Source organism: Anticarsia gemmatalis, chromosome 13 (genome assembly GCF_050436995.1).
Source record: "Anticarsia gemmatalis isolate Benzon Research Colony breed Stoneville strain chromosome 13, ilAntGemm2 primary, whole genome shotgun sequence".
Taxonomy (NCBI): domain Eukaryota; kingdom Metazoa; phylum Arthropoda; class Insecta; order Lepidoptera; family Erebidae; genus Anticarsia; species Anticarsia gemmatalis.
The window spans coordinates 5723530-5742044 of NC_134757.1; the positions used below are offsets into that span (position 1 = coordinate 5723530).

Here is an 18515-nt window from a genome sequence, read left to right on the forward strand (position 1 = left end):
TTGTGATATTCTTAAACGCATCCGCACAGCCGACGGTCCCACGAGGACATGGGTGCATAATTACACCAGCATAGCCGTAATTATGGTCCAAGCACTGCATAATCGATCTTACGCAATTAAACAAATGGGCAGGTGAACCAGTCCTGTTGAGTCCTTATAAAATTTCTTGTTCCGCGTGAGATTGCCACAATCACATCTTTTTATAGAGAAACAAGTCGCGCTTAGAGGAGCGTTCACGTCGCCTAGTCGCAAAAGAAAAATCATAAGTACAAACTGGTATAGAAAACTAGATTTCCACGTCTGCTAGCGTTTAGAACGATTAGCCGCAAGGTACGCATTGTTGATACGCTATCAGCTGATCCCGCGCAGTCCGCCATGGTAGCGCGTCCGGAGCGCATGCGCGCCGCGCCGCCTCCACACCCGCACACCACGCGCGATCACGCGACTAACCACTTCCTGCACTAACACTCCGATGACATTATTTAATCAATTACCGTAATGGCATAATCAATAAAATGCCGACCAACGGGAGGAAGTTTGTGCGTGTTGTGAAGTTTTTACTGGCTGGTGTGACAATTTTCTGCCTCAGTTGGATAGCCAGTGTCAGCGAGTGGAACGCGACCGTGCGATGGACTAGTAGACCAAATAACGTAGACATAAACATGTCTACCATGAGAACAATTGTGGCGTACTCTGAGAAAAAGCAAGCGGAGATGAACAGACCAATGCCTGTCACCTGCGACAGACTGCCAGTTTTCCCGAAACTAAGACTATTTGTTAGCATTTTTTTTTATACTCCTACAATTTTACGATGAGGAAAAAAATATACAATACAAATACATTTACTTATAAAACATAGCATAATAATAATAACAAAGCATAAAAATAAATCTTTTTTTGCATCAAAATCACTAAAAGAAGTATAACATTTCCCACTAAAAGCTGCAAAGTGACGCAATGGCAGGTATAATATAACTTTACGATGCCGCATCCAACGTTACGAGGATGTTAATGATCACATTACGTAAAATATGGCGAGCAGATAATTCAATAAAATGAATAATTAAAAGATTTTTGTATTAATAAACGGCAACTGCTTAGCATAATATAATAATAAATGTAAATCTATAAACAGGTGGAGCTATAGGGATATTTCAAATGGAAATGAGGTAGGTACCTAACTTCCCGGCAAATACAGATGCTGACAGAATTACAAATTGCCAACAAATTAATATGTCGATAACAATTTATGATGCAACAAATGTGTTTGAAATGGATATGCATATATTATGTCTTCTAAAAGGCCGATAGAATTATGTCATGTCTAGAAATATCCAGTGACAAACCGTTTCAAAATACTTTCAACTTTATTTGTTAATCCACGTTAAGAAATCACTTACTTTGGTTTATTTTTTTGGTCCTTCATCGCCCCCACATTCGTCACCAAAACTGCAGTATTGTTTCTACACCCACATCTCAATCATTTATTATCATAACTCCAAAACGAATTCATCCAAAAAGCAGATTAAGTCTAGATACATAAAAATCATCTTAACTTGAAATGTTTGTTAAAATTTTCAAGTATACAAATGAAAGTAAACGCTGAAAATCAATAGAAATTTACTTACAATCAACCGCAATTATTGTATTAGCATCTGAAACGCATTAATCAAATATTATCGATCCTCCATCACTTATAGATAAGCTCACCCCAACATCATTGTAGAAAAATGCAAATTTGTTGCAATTCCTTTACAATTTTCACACGCACTTACCGCGTTGGCAAACTATTCATGATAACGAACGACTATAATAAGCTCCATTAAAGTTTTTTCTTTGCCTACTGTAATTTCCATTTATTAATTTAAAACACCGTTAAAACATTCGCAACGCGCGCAATGTAATATAGCTCATTTGCTCGTATGCAAATACACAGACAAGAATGGATGGGAAAACACATATCCGAGAAATACGATGTATTGTCGCGACTACTTAGTATGCAGCAATACTTCCTGTTGCACACCCAGCCTCTAGTGCTATTTTTACAATGTACCGTAAATTGATCCATGTATCACGTCTTCATACCTGAGAGCTTAGGTGGTTGAATTCTTCCAATATTACGAAGGCATCAAGATAAAGTCAAAATATAGGGTACTATGGTAAAATTCACCAAACATGCCTATCACAGCAATCTTTAAAATTAATTTACATGCACGCAACTACAGCCTTACTTTTTTCTGAAAAAAGTCGATGTAAGATATGCGTAACGTTTGCAATTAATTCGTAATTACTTGCTACTTTTAACTTTTCATAGGATCACGATGGAACGTAACACTGGAAGATAAAATAATATGCATTTATACTTGGCACATAGATACAAAACGTATCTTCTCTTATTTCTCACGTCATCTAAACAAAATGATAGCTATAAACAAATTGCCGGGGATATGAATCTGGTGGTATCGCACAAACGGCGATAGCCCCCGCACAGCGCGAGCCCCGAATGGTTTTATTTCAACTCGTTTTGTGTAGCGATAATCTATTCCGATGCCGGTCACGAATGGAAAATAAATCGAAATCAATATTCTCTACGGGCATTTCTAATAGTGCGGAGTATGCCGCCACTGGCCGCCAGCTTATACCCTATATACAAAGATAGACGCAGATACACCGTGAATAGCACTAGTGCATAGTTCCGATACGGTAAATTGATTTACATGTATGGAGATATAAATAGGAAACCATTTCCGGTAAAGACCCGAGGTCAGTAACTCTTCACACAGATGTAGATATCGGGAATTAACGCGAACACGCATTTTACCTTAAAATGCCTAACGTTTCGGCGCAGGTTGCACTCGCCGTGGTCCCAGGCAGACTGGAGCAGCGATGACAGGACTTCGTGTATATGAGGCGGACGAATGTCCATCCACCCTCATATTTTGATTTTTCCAACCGCCAACACACACTACACTAACCGTGTCCCTATTCTGTGAGCTAACCGATTGCGAAACATAGCGAGGTTTTGTAACAGTAATCACTGGATTCCACGTCGCGGATAATTTGAAGCCGTCTTCCCGATTGAAATTTGGATGTTTCTTGATTTCGATCGCTTCACGAACAATCCTCGAGTAGAAATGTCGTTCAGTGGAGAGGACTTGAGGGCGATGGAATTCAATCCAGTGATTAGTTCCTGCTTCGAGTAGATGTTCCGCAATGGCTGACTTGCTGATTTGACGGTTCTTAACAGCGGCGATATGTTCCTTGACCCTTTCAGCTATCGACCGCTTAGTCTGGCCTATGTAGGAACTACCGCAGCTGCAGTTGATCTTGTAGACACCTGGTGTTTGAAACGGTACGAGTACGAAAGACTGTATAAACCGAAGTCGCACCAACCACCGAAATTATATGGCCTGCCCAAAATACACAAGTCCAACGTACCACTGCGGCCTATCGTGAGTCAAATCGCCTCTCCTACTTACGACCTTGCAAAGTACGTTGCGTCAGTATTGCAGCCACTTGTGGGAAATACACCGTCTTTTGTGAAAGATTCGCGGCACTTCGTCCAGATTATTAAGGACCTTAGATTGGAACCGGGCGATGTCATGGTGAGTTTTGACGTCGAGTCGCTCTTCACCAATGTTCCAATTAAGGAGTGTTTGGACGTGGTAAAGACCAAGCTAGAGGACAACGAGATGCCGTTTAACTATATTGATCTTCTTAAAAACTGTTTGGACGGCAACTACTTCCTTTTCCAAGGCCAACATTACCTTCAGATTGATGGCGTCGCAATGGGCAGCCCCGTTGCCCCTGCACTGGCTAATCTCTGGATGGAGCACTTTGAGGAGAAAGCATTGGCACTCGGACCAAAAACCATACGGCTTTGGAAAAGATATGTGGACGACATCTTCTGCATTATCCAAGGAGGTCAACAGGAAGTAGATCAATATCTAGAACACCTAAACTCCATTCACCCTAAGATGAGGTTCACCTACGAAATGGAGACGGACAGGTCGTTGTCATTCCTAGATGTGAGGGTTGCCGCGAAACCCGATGGATCCTTATCACACTGTGTTTACCGGAAACCGACACACACAGATAGATACCTGCACGCTACATCACATCACCATCCCCGTCACTTGCAGTCCGTTATGACGTCACTGAAGAACAGAGCTCATGACCTCTGTGACCCTGAACATGTTGGGAAGGAGTTGGAACATGTTCAGGAGGTACTACGAATGAACGGCTACCACGTAAGTCGACGAAGGAACAGGATCACGAAACGGAGTAAACATCCGGAGGTCAACAGACAGCCCGCCTACTTGCCCTACGTCAGAGGAGTGACTGATAAGATCGGGAATGTATTGAAACAATACAGCATCAGCACAGTATTCACGCCGGGGGCAAAAGTCAGCAGCATGGTGGGCACACCGAAGGATGTACTACCGTTTCAAACACCAGGTGTCTACAAGATCAACTGCAGCTGCGGTAGTTCCTACATAGGCCAGACTAAGCGGTCGATAGCTGAAAGGGTCAAGGAACATATCGCCGCTGTTAAGAACCGTCAAATCAGCAAGTCAGCCATTGCGGAACATCTACTCGAAGCAGGAACTAATCACTGGATTGAATTCCATCGCCCTCAAGTCCTCTCCACTGAACGACATTTCTACTCGAGGATTGTTCGTGAAGCGATCGAAATCAAGAAACATCCAAATTTCAATCGGGAAGACGGCTTCAAATTATCCGCGACGTGGAATCCAGTGATTACTGTTACAAAACCTCGCTATGTTTCGCAATCGGTTAGCTCACAGAATAGGGACACGGTTAGTGTAGTGTGTGTTGGCGGTTGGAAAAATCAAAATATGAGGGTGGATGGACATTCGTCCGCCTCATATACACGAAGTCCTGTCATCGCTGCTCCAGTCTGCCTGGGACCACGGCGAGTGCAACCTGCGCCGAAACGTTAGGCATTTTAAGGTAAAATGCGTGTTCGCGTTAATTCCCGTATTTTATTATACATTAAACATGCAACGCGAGAGTTTAAAAGTTAAGATGTAGATATCGTCTCCGTTGTGCTTGCTTCATTTCATACACGCAATATTTTGCATTCTACGTAGGGAAATTACAGCGTTTTTAATTTAAACCGCTCGGGTTTTCAATCGTTTCTAACGATACATTTTTATATATTTCTTTAGATGGTATTTCTATTTGTTTGCAGAGATAAAATTGTTAGGAATCCTGTAAATTAATAAGCTCAAGTCCATAAAACCTTGATTATTAAAATTCACGCGGGGCAGTAAGCATAGAGCGTATCGATAAAAAAACGCAAATGAGCGAAAAAAAAATCATGTAAATATAATTATTTGAATAAAAGATTAGATGCTACATATATGTTGATACAATTCATAGCTTTAATATAAATAAAACATAACTGACGTACACAGTGAGTAAGGTCTAATGGATTTTATATTAAATGTTTATCGTCACAGTACATACATTCAAAGATGGCTTTAGGCGTCTGACTCATGGTAGCTGGGTAGTCAGATAGTCAGATCTATGCCTTTTTAAATACGCAAGAGAAGCCCTTTGTTTTGTTAAAACTGAGCGAGAAGATATTAACCGTAATCACTTGACAGATTAAAACAAAAAAAATATAAAAAAATTACACCGAATTCGAAAAAATATATTTGGACATTATTTAGAAACAGTGTTCAAATACAAATGAGTATTTTTATTGGAAATGTCAAAAGCTATAAAAATTATGAAAAGTTAGAAAACGCGTTATCTTTTTCGTTTTATTAAGATAAGATTACTTCTGCATTCGTTTGTATTTATTACGTCAAGAACATAATATACATTTGCTTATATTTAAACGAGAAGTCTTATCTAAGGCCGTGGTTTTAAATACAGAAACATGTTGCACTTGTTTTTATAATTCAAAGATTATTTGCGTATGTACAGCTGTTAGAAGATTAGGAGACAGGCGTCTATGCGCTCAGTCGGTAAAAGATCAGCGGGATAAGCAACCTAAGCGCAAACGTTCTTTAGAGGGGTGGTCGTATTTTGGTATTAGAGGTTTCGGGTGTGTATGAAGACGCCTCTGCTCTGGGGGAGTAAAAATTCAGTCTCTAATTATCAATTAAAATAACAACAGGCCTACTTCCGACAGTATCGAGTCGAAAATTAAAGTTGATTGATTCGGACAAATGTCAAATCATAGTTTTAAATTTCAAACGCTGGTTTAAAGTGAAACTAATAGGATCGTTTGATGTAGATTATTTTTATTTTCCACCAGTGTTTGATCACGCGCTAGTTTGAAAGTTACATCTACGATTTGACATTTGTTCGAACCAATCAAATTAGATTTACGAGTCTATACTGTCGGGAAAAGGCCTGCAAACGTGAAACTGTGTTAAACAACTTTAGCGCTAGAATGACCATTAACCAAACGATGATTGAACGCATAAATAAAAAAATAAATTTAGATTTTATTACGCTAAGTCTTGTTCGCTTAATGAGATAGAAAAATAGTGTGCGATTATCGGATTAATCAAATCTAATGATCGGTTCAATGCATCTGTTGTTGCAATTACGCAACCCGTTTTGTAATTACGGACTCGCGAGTCGGTGACATTAAGGGCTTGTTCACATGAAGCGTCTGTTTAGCTAGTCTGTTAATCACCGTGGAGGTATTACATAAAAAGCTCTGTGCTGGGAAATTATTGTTTAATTATTTTTTGTCCTTTTTTTTAATATTTACTCCTTATAATATCTGTGTTCCATATTTAAATATAATTATATTTGTCTATAAAATCTCTGACAGGTTTAGATCAGAAAAAAAAATATTTTGATCAGGATTGTCAAGAAAAGGGTTCTTGAAAAAACGGGAAATTTTGGAACTACTTTAAAAGCTTACTTTATTTACATAATAAATATTATATAAGGATTGCTGAAAATTACAACTGACGCCGTCATATTCTTAGTACAGCCAGCCGTGAACTTCCAGGTCACGTCGCATCTGCAACAAACTAGACGTTCCAAGTCATACAACTAAGTTCAAATACAGATTACTATTGCTCTAAACATTTACCGCGGAAATGGCCCCGTCTAAACAAAATTGATATTTAATACCGCAAAAAACGTAATAGCTCACAATTTTAGTTGTGCGATGAAAAAATAGGAGATTTACGATCGACCGACGAACTTATTCCTTGTGGTATTGGGCAATCACGAGTGCTGTATGAAGTACGGGGCTTCTTGATTACATATTATTATTTATTATGGAATGAGATTATACACGTGTGAGTGATATTTGGTTCGTGTGAAATAAGGACACGTATTTCGCGTAGTGTGTTATTACGGTCGTTATGTTTTACAAGCCTCCTTTGTTTCATTTATCGGATAGAATACAAAGTGTGGAGTGCTAAAGTACAAATACAGTTTCACAGTAAAGCCAGAGCCGTTAAGCCTTTAAAGTCGCGTAAGCCACACAATAAGTGTCGCCGTTTACGACTAGCCACGTATTTACGACCCGTAATAGAAATCTGTTAGCCTCGCCCAATGTACAGGAAAAACTACTTACAAGCTTCATTTACGTTAATCGTCGCTTTGCATGTCAAAGAAATAAACTACAATAGTTATTTTTTACTGCTCTAGACCAAAACTCACTAATCTTTTAGTCTGTGGTACAAACCATTGCATACGAAATAAAAATAAAAATGTTTTATTAAAAAACGTGTACGTTGTTCTCACATTCAAAGAAAGGAAGTGAAAAAAGATATCTGCGCAAAAAGTATGGCAGATTAAATCACTAAATAGCTTAGTAAGTGCATAAGGCACACGAAGGCATGAGCTGAGACAATCCTGAGATGATTCTAACATTACCTAGTCATGTCGGCACGCAACAACCTGATAGTCATCTCCATCACTACGTGACAGTACAATGCGGTATACCAATACAAAAACACCGTTATATCTCACAAAGGGAATGCTTATTTACACTTTCATCGCTTTAGAAATATTAACTTAAAAAACAACCAAAAACTGTGATTTTGAATACGATTTAGTTTAGTAGTTCAGTGGAGCAATCAATCAAGAAATGTAATCTTGAAATAGAACGTTCAGTAATCTGCCTTCGATCGTTGCCATTCGTTACTCCAATGAATTAGATAGATCCGTGAAATAAACGTTTTCATTTACAGTGTAATAAATCGATAATAGCTGGTAACAACATATGAATAACAATTACCTTTGCATTAATTTCAAAGCACTAGAAATTTTCTGCTTTAGTTAGCAAACTTGCATTTTAAAGTTCCAGTTACTACTCGCTTTCTAGAGAAAATAAATCTCATTTCGAATTAAAATATTCTCGCTTTTGTCATTTATTTAACTAGACGCCGTAGTGGCGTGGACCTACACCTCACATCGTTAGTGGGAATAGTAATATTTCTCTTTTTTGGCGCGTCTGTAAGCAAGTCCAGGTTAGCGCATAGCCCATATAAATCAGTGAGGGCACTAAACCTACGGAGCTTAGACTTATGCAAATTAAAAAGGATTGATACTGGGCGTCGGATTCAAGCTATCGCTAAATCAGTTTTATAGCTTATTATAATTTAGTACTTACTTTATTCAGTGTAGTTTATTGCATACGATGCGTGTATAAGAGGACGGACGGTATTTATGTCCTATTGTTCCCGCTAATATTACATCTGCATGTCGATTTGAATGCAGTTGACGTGTTTAGTGGGTTTAGTGCCGGTCTGTGGAACTATTGAACGTAGGCTGTAAATACTCGTAGTTGTATCGTAATCTATAACTGCTTTTCATTATTCATTCCATAGAACCTAGTGCTTAAAGTATAAATTAAATCTCGCTTTGACTTATAGTGATTGCAGTAATGTATTCTAAGGGGTGTTTATAAACCATTATGTCCTCGGCTATTGAGACGCTATCGACAATTGTGTGTGGGGAATTGATTATCGCCTCTAGTGTGTGTCAAGTTGTTATTTATATCATTTGCATAAAGAAAGGCGTTTGAAATAAAGGTAACTTGATAGCATCGAAAGATTCGATCGCGGTACTGTAAATGCTTATAAAAAATGATTTTATTCTATTTGAATGTTATTCATCTTGATAAAACATAGTCAATAACCATTCTTCATGTCTTACACATGAGTTGAAGCGGTTCTACATCTCGTAAGTAATTAAAGAGATAGACGTATCGTTGGACACCGCAAACGAACCGCGAAGTTTATTGTAATCGCCGTGTAATTGCCAATGGGCCAATAATCTCGACTGACACATTTTCACACATTAACATCTCACACGTGTGTGGGAAAGTTTTTTTGTTTTAGCAAAATAAAGTAATTAATATGTTTGCCTGTGTTTTAATAACTTTGTGCTTTTAAGTGTTTACTTTTTCTACATATTTCTCGTTTGATAAGCACTGTTAAAAATGTTCGATATCACACAATACAATAAATTACTAGCAAAGGAGACTATTATAATGGAATGAAAACGTCTGTCTTTTTTTTACTACCAAACAAATATAAATAATAAATATAAAATAATCTTACATGTGTATTTAAAATTGCTTCATGCAATATCATTATTCCTAGTTTTATATTTCACCGCGTGTTTACCCCACTTATTATAGCCAAGCCTTTATATTTCGTACATCGTACAGGTATCAAATTAACACCTTTTTTTTAAAATAAATTACTGGCAGCTAACTAGTGTAGTTGTGATAATGATACCACTTATAACACGATTGTTGGAATCAGAGAGCTGATGTCAGATGCACCTGACACTCAACGTTCACTTACAAATTGACAATGAGTAATAAGCAGTTGCGATATCGTTGTTCTTTGAAATCGGATGTGCTCGGGTTATTTCTGTATCGCACTGAATAATTGTGGGATTTTTGATATTGAAATAATTATGTAGTATGACCCGTCATTATTTTGATAAACATAACGTAGTCGTAAAATTATCATTCGACTAGCTGACCCGCGCAACTTCGCTTGCGTCACTTAAGATAATCATAATTTTCCCCGTTTTTGTAACATTTTTCACTGTTACTCTGCTCCTATTGTTCGTAGCGTGATGATATATAGCCTTCCTCGATAAATGGGCTATCTAACACTGAAATAATTTTTCAAATCGGACCAGTAGTTCCCGAGATTAGCGCGTTCAAACAAACAAACAAACAAACAAACTCTTCAGCTTTATAATATTAGTATAGATATCGAATCATGAGTCAGGGAAATTCAATAGCTTTTCCATATAAAAATCAAATGTCGTATAGTTTTTGAAACCGATTATTACATATTTTCTACGTTCAATTTATTTCCTTTCGCTCACCACGGATGGCTTTAACAATTCTTCACTCCATTCATTGTTTTACAGCGTGCTTCCTTTACATTAAGGATAATGAATACAATGTGCAAATTATACTAAAATATTTTTTTGCCTTATTTTTGCATATACATTAACGCTGATCGTTAACAATATTAATAACGTCTAGCCGATAGCAATGCTGTAATTCTAGTCGAATTGGGGCAGCAACCACTATTGACAAACCGGCAAGCTATTAACAAATTTCGAATGAAAAACTAAACAGCGCTGCTAATGAATTTCTCAAGAACAATTTTTTTAAGTAATTTAAACGTCACAGGCTTGCTAGCCGATATAGTGCCAGTAGGATAAGGTCGTCGAGTGACAAATACTCTCATGTCTATTGCCAGTTTAAAGTACGTCGGATGTAACACGAGTACTAAAGCTGCGCGTACGCATGGCTAATAAAATTTAATGGCCATGTGAATGTCTCTTAATCATAGCCTTCAGTTCACTATTCCAATTATTTAGATTAAAACTGAGTACGTAATATATTTTCTATTAATTTAAATGTGAATTGAATCTTATCTCGTTTTTGTAAGATTACTTTTAATTTGACGTTTCTCACGGATGTAGGCAATTTAAAATATTATAATTGTCCCTAAGTCCATTTATCTTGCAATCTTTTATAGTCTACATGTGTGGCCCATCACCTTATAGGTAGGTACAAATTTTGATTTATGGTCAACAGACCATGATGCAATTAAAAATTTAATCTATTTTCAATTGATGCTAGTGTTTTATATACATGACATATGTGATATAATCCCTTTATTAATATACATATAGATTCAATCGTTTAGCCATAAAGGCGTAACACAGATGCCCTTTTCAGTAATAGATTATAGAAGAAGAATCATACTATTGAGTTATAAAATTACGGTCATTTGATATCAGACTAAGCAGAGCTTGTCCTATAGTAACCAAAACAAACCTAATTTAAGACCGGGTCAGGCAAGGTCAATTTAGACTACTTTTTATTTGATAAAAAGTAGCCTAAATTTGCGTATCATATGATTTTTTGCATATTACCTTAATTATAATCATCCATGCTCAAGCTCACCCGTGCGCGCAAGCTAGTCTCAATGATGTTTTAAAATATTTACGTTAGTCAGTCGTACAATTGCAATGGCTGTCACGGGTTTGATTCCCGTGTAAATAAACGATTTCCTGCATAGATGTGTAACATGATACAGTGGTTCAAGTGTAGACTTGTATGTACATGAAGTTCGTGACTTGTTTGTTTGTCTTTTCTAGGTTTTATCTACAGCCCACACGTATTAATATTTAACTATACCTCTACATGTACCACATATTTTATTTACTCAAAATAAAAAAGTTACTAGATACTTATAAAATGCGTTGTGAAGAATTTTAACTAAGTACTCGTGAAAAATAATATGAATTTGCATAATTTATTAACCGTGTCATACTACGGCGCAATATTAAGATTGTACAGACAGTTTTTTATAAGTAAATTTTACAAAATGTTTAAACTTTTAGACCAAATAATTACAAAATTAAACAGGCCAAAACAGGTAAATTATTGCGACTATTTGAATAAAACTTCCTTAGGGTTTTTACCATCTAGTTAGCCTGCAATTATTACTGAATAGTGCTAAATTATACCGTAACATACTAATTATAGAATTAGCCACAGCCTTCAGCGTTTAGTTCGCCTACATTAGACATCAACGCGCTGTATCGAAAGCATGGTAACGAAATAATTAAGATTAGTTCCACAGGTTTCTCTGCTATTATCTCCACCGTACAGAATCTTTAATATCCGATAACATAGCTGCTAATCAGGTCTTAGATTGTACTAATGTGTTTCAGACGTGATTGGGAAGTATGACATTCATAATCAAAAACTTTAAAAATAAAAATTAAATTATCTGTTGGCTTTCTTTTTATATGTTTTGACCGCTCAAAGCAAGATAGGAATAGTTAATGAGGTGTAAAAAGTAATTATGTTTATCCTAGATTAGGCAATAAATTTAATGAAAAACTAAAACCACATGAAAAAAAATTGTTTAATTCTCGACAATTTAATTGATCAAGGTAACATGTTTCATAAGACACGGAAAGGTTAAAAAATATTAATACCCGTAAACGATATACAATCGCGCTTTTCATAATGAACTACAAACATAATAAACATCAAATAATATGAGCTATCTAAGCAATAAATATTTGACGGAATATGATACGCACTGGCCATAAAATTATGCTCTCAAAGAACCTACATAAATTGTTATAAAAACCGCAACCTTGTAAGTGCTAAATACAAAATGATGATCGTAATAAATGTTAATATATGACCATTATAATTTTGCGGTGTACGCATCTTTAATTTGTAGCGCACATCTATACTAATCTATACTTAATATTATAAAGCTGAAGAGTTTGTTTGTTTGTTTGTTTGTTTGAACGCGCTAATCTCAGAAACTACGGGTCCGATTTGAAAAATTCTTTCAGTGTTAGATAGCCCATTTACCGAGGAAGGCTATAGGCTGTATATCATCACGCTACGACCAATAGGGACAGAGTACCAGTAAAAAATGTTATAAAAATGGGGATAATTTTGACCCATTCTCTCTTATGTGACGCAAGCGAAGTTGCGCGGGTCAGCTAGTAGAATTATAAAATTAAAACTTTGAAGTTTGTTTGAAAGTTCAACAACTTAGTAGAGCCACTTGTTATAAATCCAATTCATAATAAATAATACAGTGTACTTCCGAAATTAGCATAATAATATAAATGGTAAAACAAAATGTAGCAAAAAGAGTGCGTCGGCCGGGAATCGAACCCGGATCAACTGCTTGGAAGACAACTATGCTGACCATTACACCACCGACGCCTTGAGAAAGTGCTCCAAATTACAGATCACTATGCCTGCTTATCTCCTACTTTTTAATAAAAACTGGAATAGGCATACAATTTATTGATGAATAGCGCGATTCTCTACTACTATCGATTCTCTACAGGCGGTATTGTCGAGTATCGAAAAATTGACATTTAAAATGTACTGCCAAAATAGTTCCCGCGACGTCCGCTAGCGGCGCTGAACAGATTTACATAGAATTTTTTTCGACAGCCAGCCAATCGATACTCGACACTATTAGAAAATTGAACTACAGCATTTATAATTATAGTTTGTAATATGATGTATTTTGTGAACAGAATCACAAGTGGACGCGGGACTCGTTGCCGCGGGAGTGGCAGCGCGTTGAAGGCACAGACGTCAAGTTGTTTGCCGCGTACTACGATAGACGTACGGAACAACACTACATAAGGATCCTCGCTACATTTCAAGGTATATAAAACATCATTATACTACTCTAAGTGCCGTTTAGAACTACAAGATAAAAGTCGCTATTATCTAACTTCAGAAGGAAATTAACGGAATTACAGTTTATTGTTATCAGGTTTCATGGCGTTGCGGCCTACACAGGTCGTTATCACAACCTTATAATACCACCACGCTACCACGTTAATTATTACGTTATATTTCTTCTTTTATCTTCTTGAAAAAGACAGCACTCGCAGTAAGAATCAAATATCATAGAAAGTTCCTAGTAGCTACCAGGCCATTTAACGATGTATAATATACTATTCATGTTATACTTTAAGTCATAAGAACTCCGACAGCATTCATAATAAAACATAATCATTCAGAATCATTCTCTATATTTTCTACAAAACTTTTATCGCCAGCCTTCTACGTATATATGTATCCGCTACTTTATTTAAAAACACCCTTTCATCTTCAGTCTTTAACCTTAATGGCAACGCGAAGGAAAGGTCTAATAACGCGTATTATTCAAATTCACCTCGCAGCTCGTAATGTTGGAGTTTCTCTGCAACATTGTATACTAAAGCATTGAAAATTAACATGAGGCTTTTTCACACTTAATTAGATAAGGCTTTATATTAATAGTGTAGGTTTTTTAATGTTGATGTCTATGTTTAGCCCTTATAGGTCCTTATTGCTATTTTTGAGAAGAAATATTTGGAAATATAAATATTAATTTATGCATTCTTATATATTAGAAATTTTCTCTGGTCTCTACCTATCTCTATGGGAAAAGGCGTAATTTTATGTATATGTCTATATTCGGAGTATTATTTAATTAAAGACTTTATATTTATTATAACGTTGAATTTCGGAAAATCTAAAACAATTAATATAACTTTGATATGTGATGATTGTCTATTCGTTTTGCATCTTGAAAAGTATTTGTACCAATCAGATTGTAAATTCCTACGCATTTATAAGATCGTATCTCACACCGAGGCTAGGACAATAAAATCTTTATCCAAGTTTTAATTTTATAGAGAAATTTAATCAGCAATTAAGTTGTATTTGTGTGTCGGGTGCGCACGCGCCGCCGCGAGCACAACTTCGACCAGACTACATAGTCTACACACGGACCTAATTATATTCTTGCAACATCCCTAACTATTTCACATCGTAACATTTATTCCCTTTAAACATATCCCTGCGAAATATCCAAACACCAATCGTTACATCGCATAAAAAAGAGATTACGCGCATAAAATTTTATAACATAAGCATTCATGCATGAAAATGTCGGACACGAAATTTATTTAACCCGCCCTGTACGTTCTCACCCTGGGCGTTTCATTTATTTTTCTTTTAGCAAACTATATTTTATACCGTTAAACTGCCGTCGGTTATGTAAAATGCACGAAAACCAAATAAGCATACAAATTACTCCAAAAAATTCACAAACAACAAAATTCTTAAAAGCAACTTTATTATCCCGTCCATATCTCCAGAAATATTTAAGTAAACAAAATAATCTCGTCAATAAAGACATCAGGGAAATCTCAAGTACTGATAAACCGACGCCATAATTACTGGGGTCGTGATAGCCGATCGCCAGTTCGTATTTTCTCCGCGTACAAAACAACAAGGAGCCGTTTGCGTCTTAATCAACAGGACTCTTTTATTTTGTGTATTCGGACCACCAATAAGTCACGTACGAGGTCTCATTAAAGTAGCGCTAGTATTATGTACATTAAAAGTATTTTCGTAACACTTTTAAAATGTTTTAACTAACAAAAGAAGCGTGGACGGAAAGTGGTCCGGGGCGACACCGCGCGAGAGCCGATAAGCTCACACTCATTTGTCACAGGAGGCGAGCGTACGCGTCGTGTAAATTCCTTCCCGGCCGAGATAAACCCACCCAACTCCTATGTTGTGGTGAGGAATGAGAGACGGATTAAACACTGGCCCTTCCCGAGCCTTTCGCTTTTGTGTTTTGTATTTGGTTTGGAAAGATTGTTTGTCGATTTTATGGCTTCAGCTCCCTTTTAAGGATTAAATAAACGCATCTTTAGATTTCATGTGCTTGAGATTTAATTCGATAAATTTACTAGATCCTTTTACGGATTTGGAACGGTGTAGCTCACGATGCGTAAAACCGGACACAAGTCACTTTAGTCCAATTGAATAAATTTGCTTGCCTTTTATATTATTGCAAAACTCGTGAAATACTTAATTATAAATTAAATTCAGCATTTATATTATTACATTCAGCTTTATAATATTAGTATAGATATAATCCGGAACAGTTAGAATTGTTTTGTACTCCCGCAAAACCAGAAAGCTTTCAAGTAGGTTCTAACAAATAAACATTTCTAAGAACATTGGATGGAACTAAAAGAAAATTGATTCAACATAGCCACTAGGAAGACACTCCATCCTGCTCAGGCGAGGCTGTAATTGAAGCACCGTTTTAATGACAGTTCCTTGCAAAGCACCGCTGCAGGTGCTCGAGGAAATGATTCCAACAAATTACTATTATATAACTCCAAGTAATGGAGTTTCTCTATATGAATTATGGGTGTCGGCAAAGTACCCGGTTCCAACGGTGCTCGTTTGCCCGTTCACTTGTAGTGTACTTAACTATAGGAAAAATATATCGCTTTATAGAACAGTTCGTAGTTTTGATAGGAATGTAGTATTTACTTTTCACTATAATAATGTTGATTTATCTTTTCACAGGTCGCAGTTTCTCATCTGAAGTCACATTGTATTGTCAAACTCGGTCAATAAATCCCTATGAAGAATCTGTCGAAGTAGTCGCTGCGAAGCCTCTAGAAATTTGGTGGCACAAGTGGGACACCACACATCTGGAGGTGGAAACTCCTTTACTTCTAACGTGCCCTCTCACAGGACCTCTATACGGACCTTCTATTGTATCAATAGTCACCCAACCGTGCCATAATCCTACCAATGCATTTAAATTAAAACCAGCGAATGAGCTCAAGAAAAAGAAGCGAGTGTTCACAATTTGCGTTAAAGATATGAAATTCTATCAAGATATCTCGCAAAACTTAATAGAATGGATCGAAACTAATATAATGCTTGGTGTAGATATGATCGATATATACGTAGATAAAGTCACGAGACATACAGAGGATGTGCTCTTGCACTATCAAAATAAAGGTTTTGTTAGACTATTCCATGTTCCTATTAAACATAAGGTATATAGATCTTTATGGCAACGGCGGAGAGATCATATTGTTACGTACAATGATTGTTTGTACAGAAATTTAGAAGAGTCGGAATTTATTGTTCCGTTGGATGTCGACGAAGTAATCATGCCTAAAATAGCAAACACTTGGCCTGAACTGCTTGCACGTTTTCGTAGGCTGGGGTGGGATTCTTCAGAACAAACGTCGATTGTGATGCAGAATGTGTTCTTCTTCGACTTCATGCAAGGACTCGACAAATACGAAAGAATAAATCTAACAGACAAAATTTACGTCAAACGTGACGACGTTCGAATAAAAGAGTTGGAGAACTTAGGAATAAAAGAAGTAGAATTAATAGATGATTTCAATTATTTAAATAGAAGTAACTTACATTATAATGCAATTGATGAAGAAGATAAAGTTTTATACGAAATGTACAAATCGAGATGTTGGAGAGATTTGCCGAAGCCTAAGTTGGCGACACATATTGTAAGATCAGCGGTGATAAGTCCTATGGGGTACTACAGCAAGAGTTGGATGTTAACAAAAAAAGTTTTGATGGCTTTCAACCATTATCCTTTGGACAACCTCGGCACGTCAGGGTTCGTTGGATGGCCACCGCCCTTTAAAGAAGTGCAGCTCAACCATTACAAGGTATGAAAAGAAATATAATTATTTTGCCAAAGATAAAAAGCTTAATCTAGAAACAAAGTATCAAAATAAAAAAGGTCCACAAACCAGTACTAGAGTACAACTTAACGTAATATTGAATCTACAAAGCTTTACCTTATCTGAATATAATTAAATTTTATTAAACCACCTCATTAATCGCAAGGTACATAATTTACAAACTCATTATAATGGTTACAAGGAGATTTATCATCCATGCGACAGCCCTTATTATGCGCTTTATTAAGTAGCCTTAACTAGAACAAAGGCAACAGTTCATGAATAATATCTGGCGATATTATGGTCACGTTTTGGAATATGTCTCTAATAAATAAGGGCATCGTGTAACGCTAGGATCACGTTGCAGGAGTCGTGCAACAACGTGGTGATGGGCGAGTGCGCGCGGTACGGGCGGCGCGCGCGCATCGACACCGCCGCACTGCGCCTGCGCCACACGCTCACGCGCGCCCTCTCGCGGGCCATCTGTAAACCATTAAACATTATCTAACAATTGTTGTTTTAATAACAGTCTCCTATATAAAGTGATAAAAAAACATAAATTCTGAATATGTATTAGCCTAAGGCGGGTACACCTAAGAATAGGGCCATAAATCCTCCTTCAGCTACCTTTATACGAATGGTTGTAGTACAAGAAATAGAGACACTTTTTAATGTTCTATAAATACCGGTTACGTTCACGCAATTTATAATGAACTAACATGGTTTATTATAAATTGCATGTTTTGTGGTGTTTGTTTTAGGTAAGGAATATTTAATATTTACGTTTGGATACGTAGGGGAAAAAAATGAATTTATCCCTCAATGCTATTAATGTAAATAGGACATAAGGTAAACTTCAGAAGGTATCGAAAAGCCATAACAGGCGTAAGCATTCATAAGTTCTTAAGTATAATCATAAATAAGAGCTGGCACTAAACTCCACACGA

The 18515-nt window shown here is 36.7% G+C and overlaps 1 protein-coding gene and 1 non-coding gene across 2 annotated transcripts; one reads left to right on the forward strand and one right to left on the reverse strand.

The window, feature by feature from the left end:
• Nucleotides 1–346: 346 nt before the first annotated feature.
• Nucleotides 347–18096, forward strand: LOC142977975 (uncharacterized). The gene is made up of 4 exons (XM_076122130.1): nucleotides 347–776; nucleotides 13576–13708; nucleotides 16427–17553; nucleotides 17936–18096. The coding sequence occupies exons 1-4, from the start codon at nucleotides 516–518 to the stop codon at nucleotides 18074–18076; spliced, it is 1662 nt and encodes a 553-aa protein (XP_075978245.1). The 5' UTR covers nucleotides 347–515; the 3' UTR covers nucleotides 18077–18096.
• Nucleotides 13181–13252, reverse strand: TRNAG-UCC (transfer RNA glycine (anticodon UCC)). The gene has a single exon. It is a non-coding gene; the product is annotated as a tRNA-Gly (tRNA).
• Nucleotides 18097–18515: the final 419 nt, after the last annotated feature.

Coding starts and splice junctions, on each gene's coding strand:
- LOC142977975 (XM_076122130.1), top strand. CDS start 516: ATGCCGACCAACGGGAGGAAGTTTGTGCGTGTTGTGAAGTTTTTACTG. Junction 777..13,575: donor TCCCGAAACTAAGACTATTT/GTTAGCATTTTT, acceptor TTTTGTGAACAG/AATCACAAGTGGACGCGGGA. Junction 13,709..16,426: donor GATCCTCGCTACATTTCAAG/GTATATAAAACA, acceptor ATCTTTTCACAG/GTCGCAGTTTCTCATCTGAA.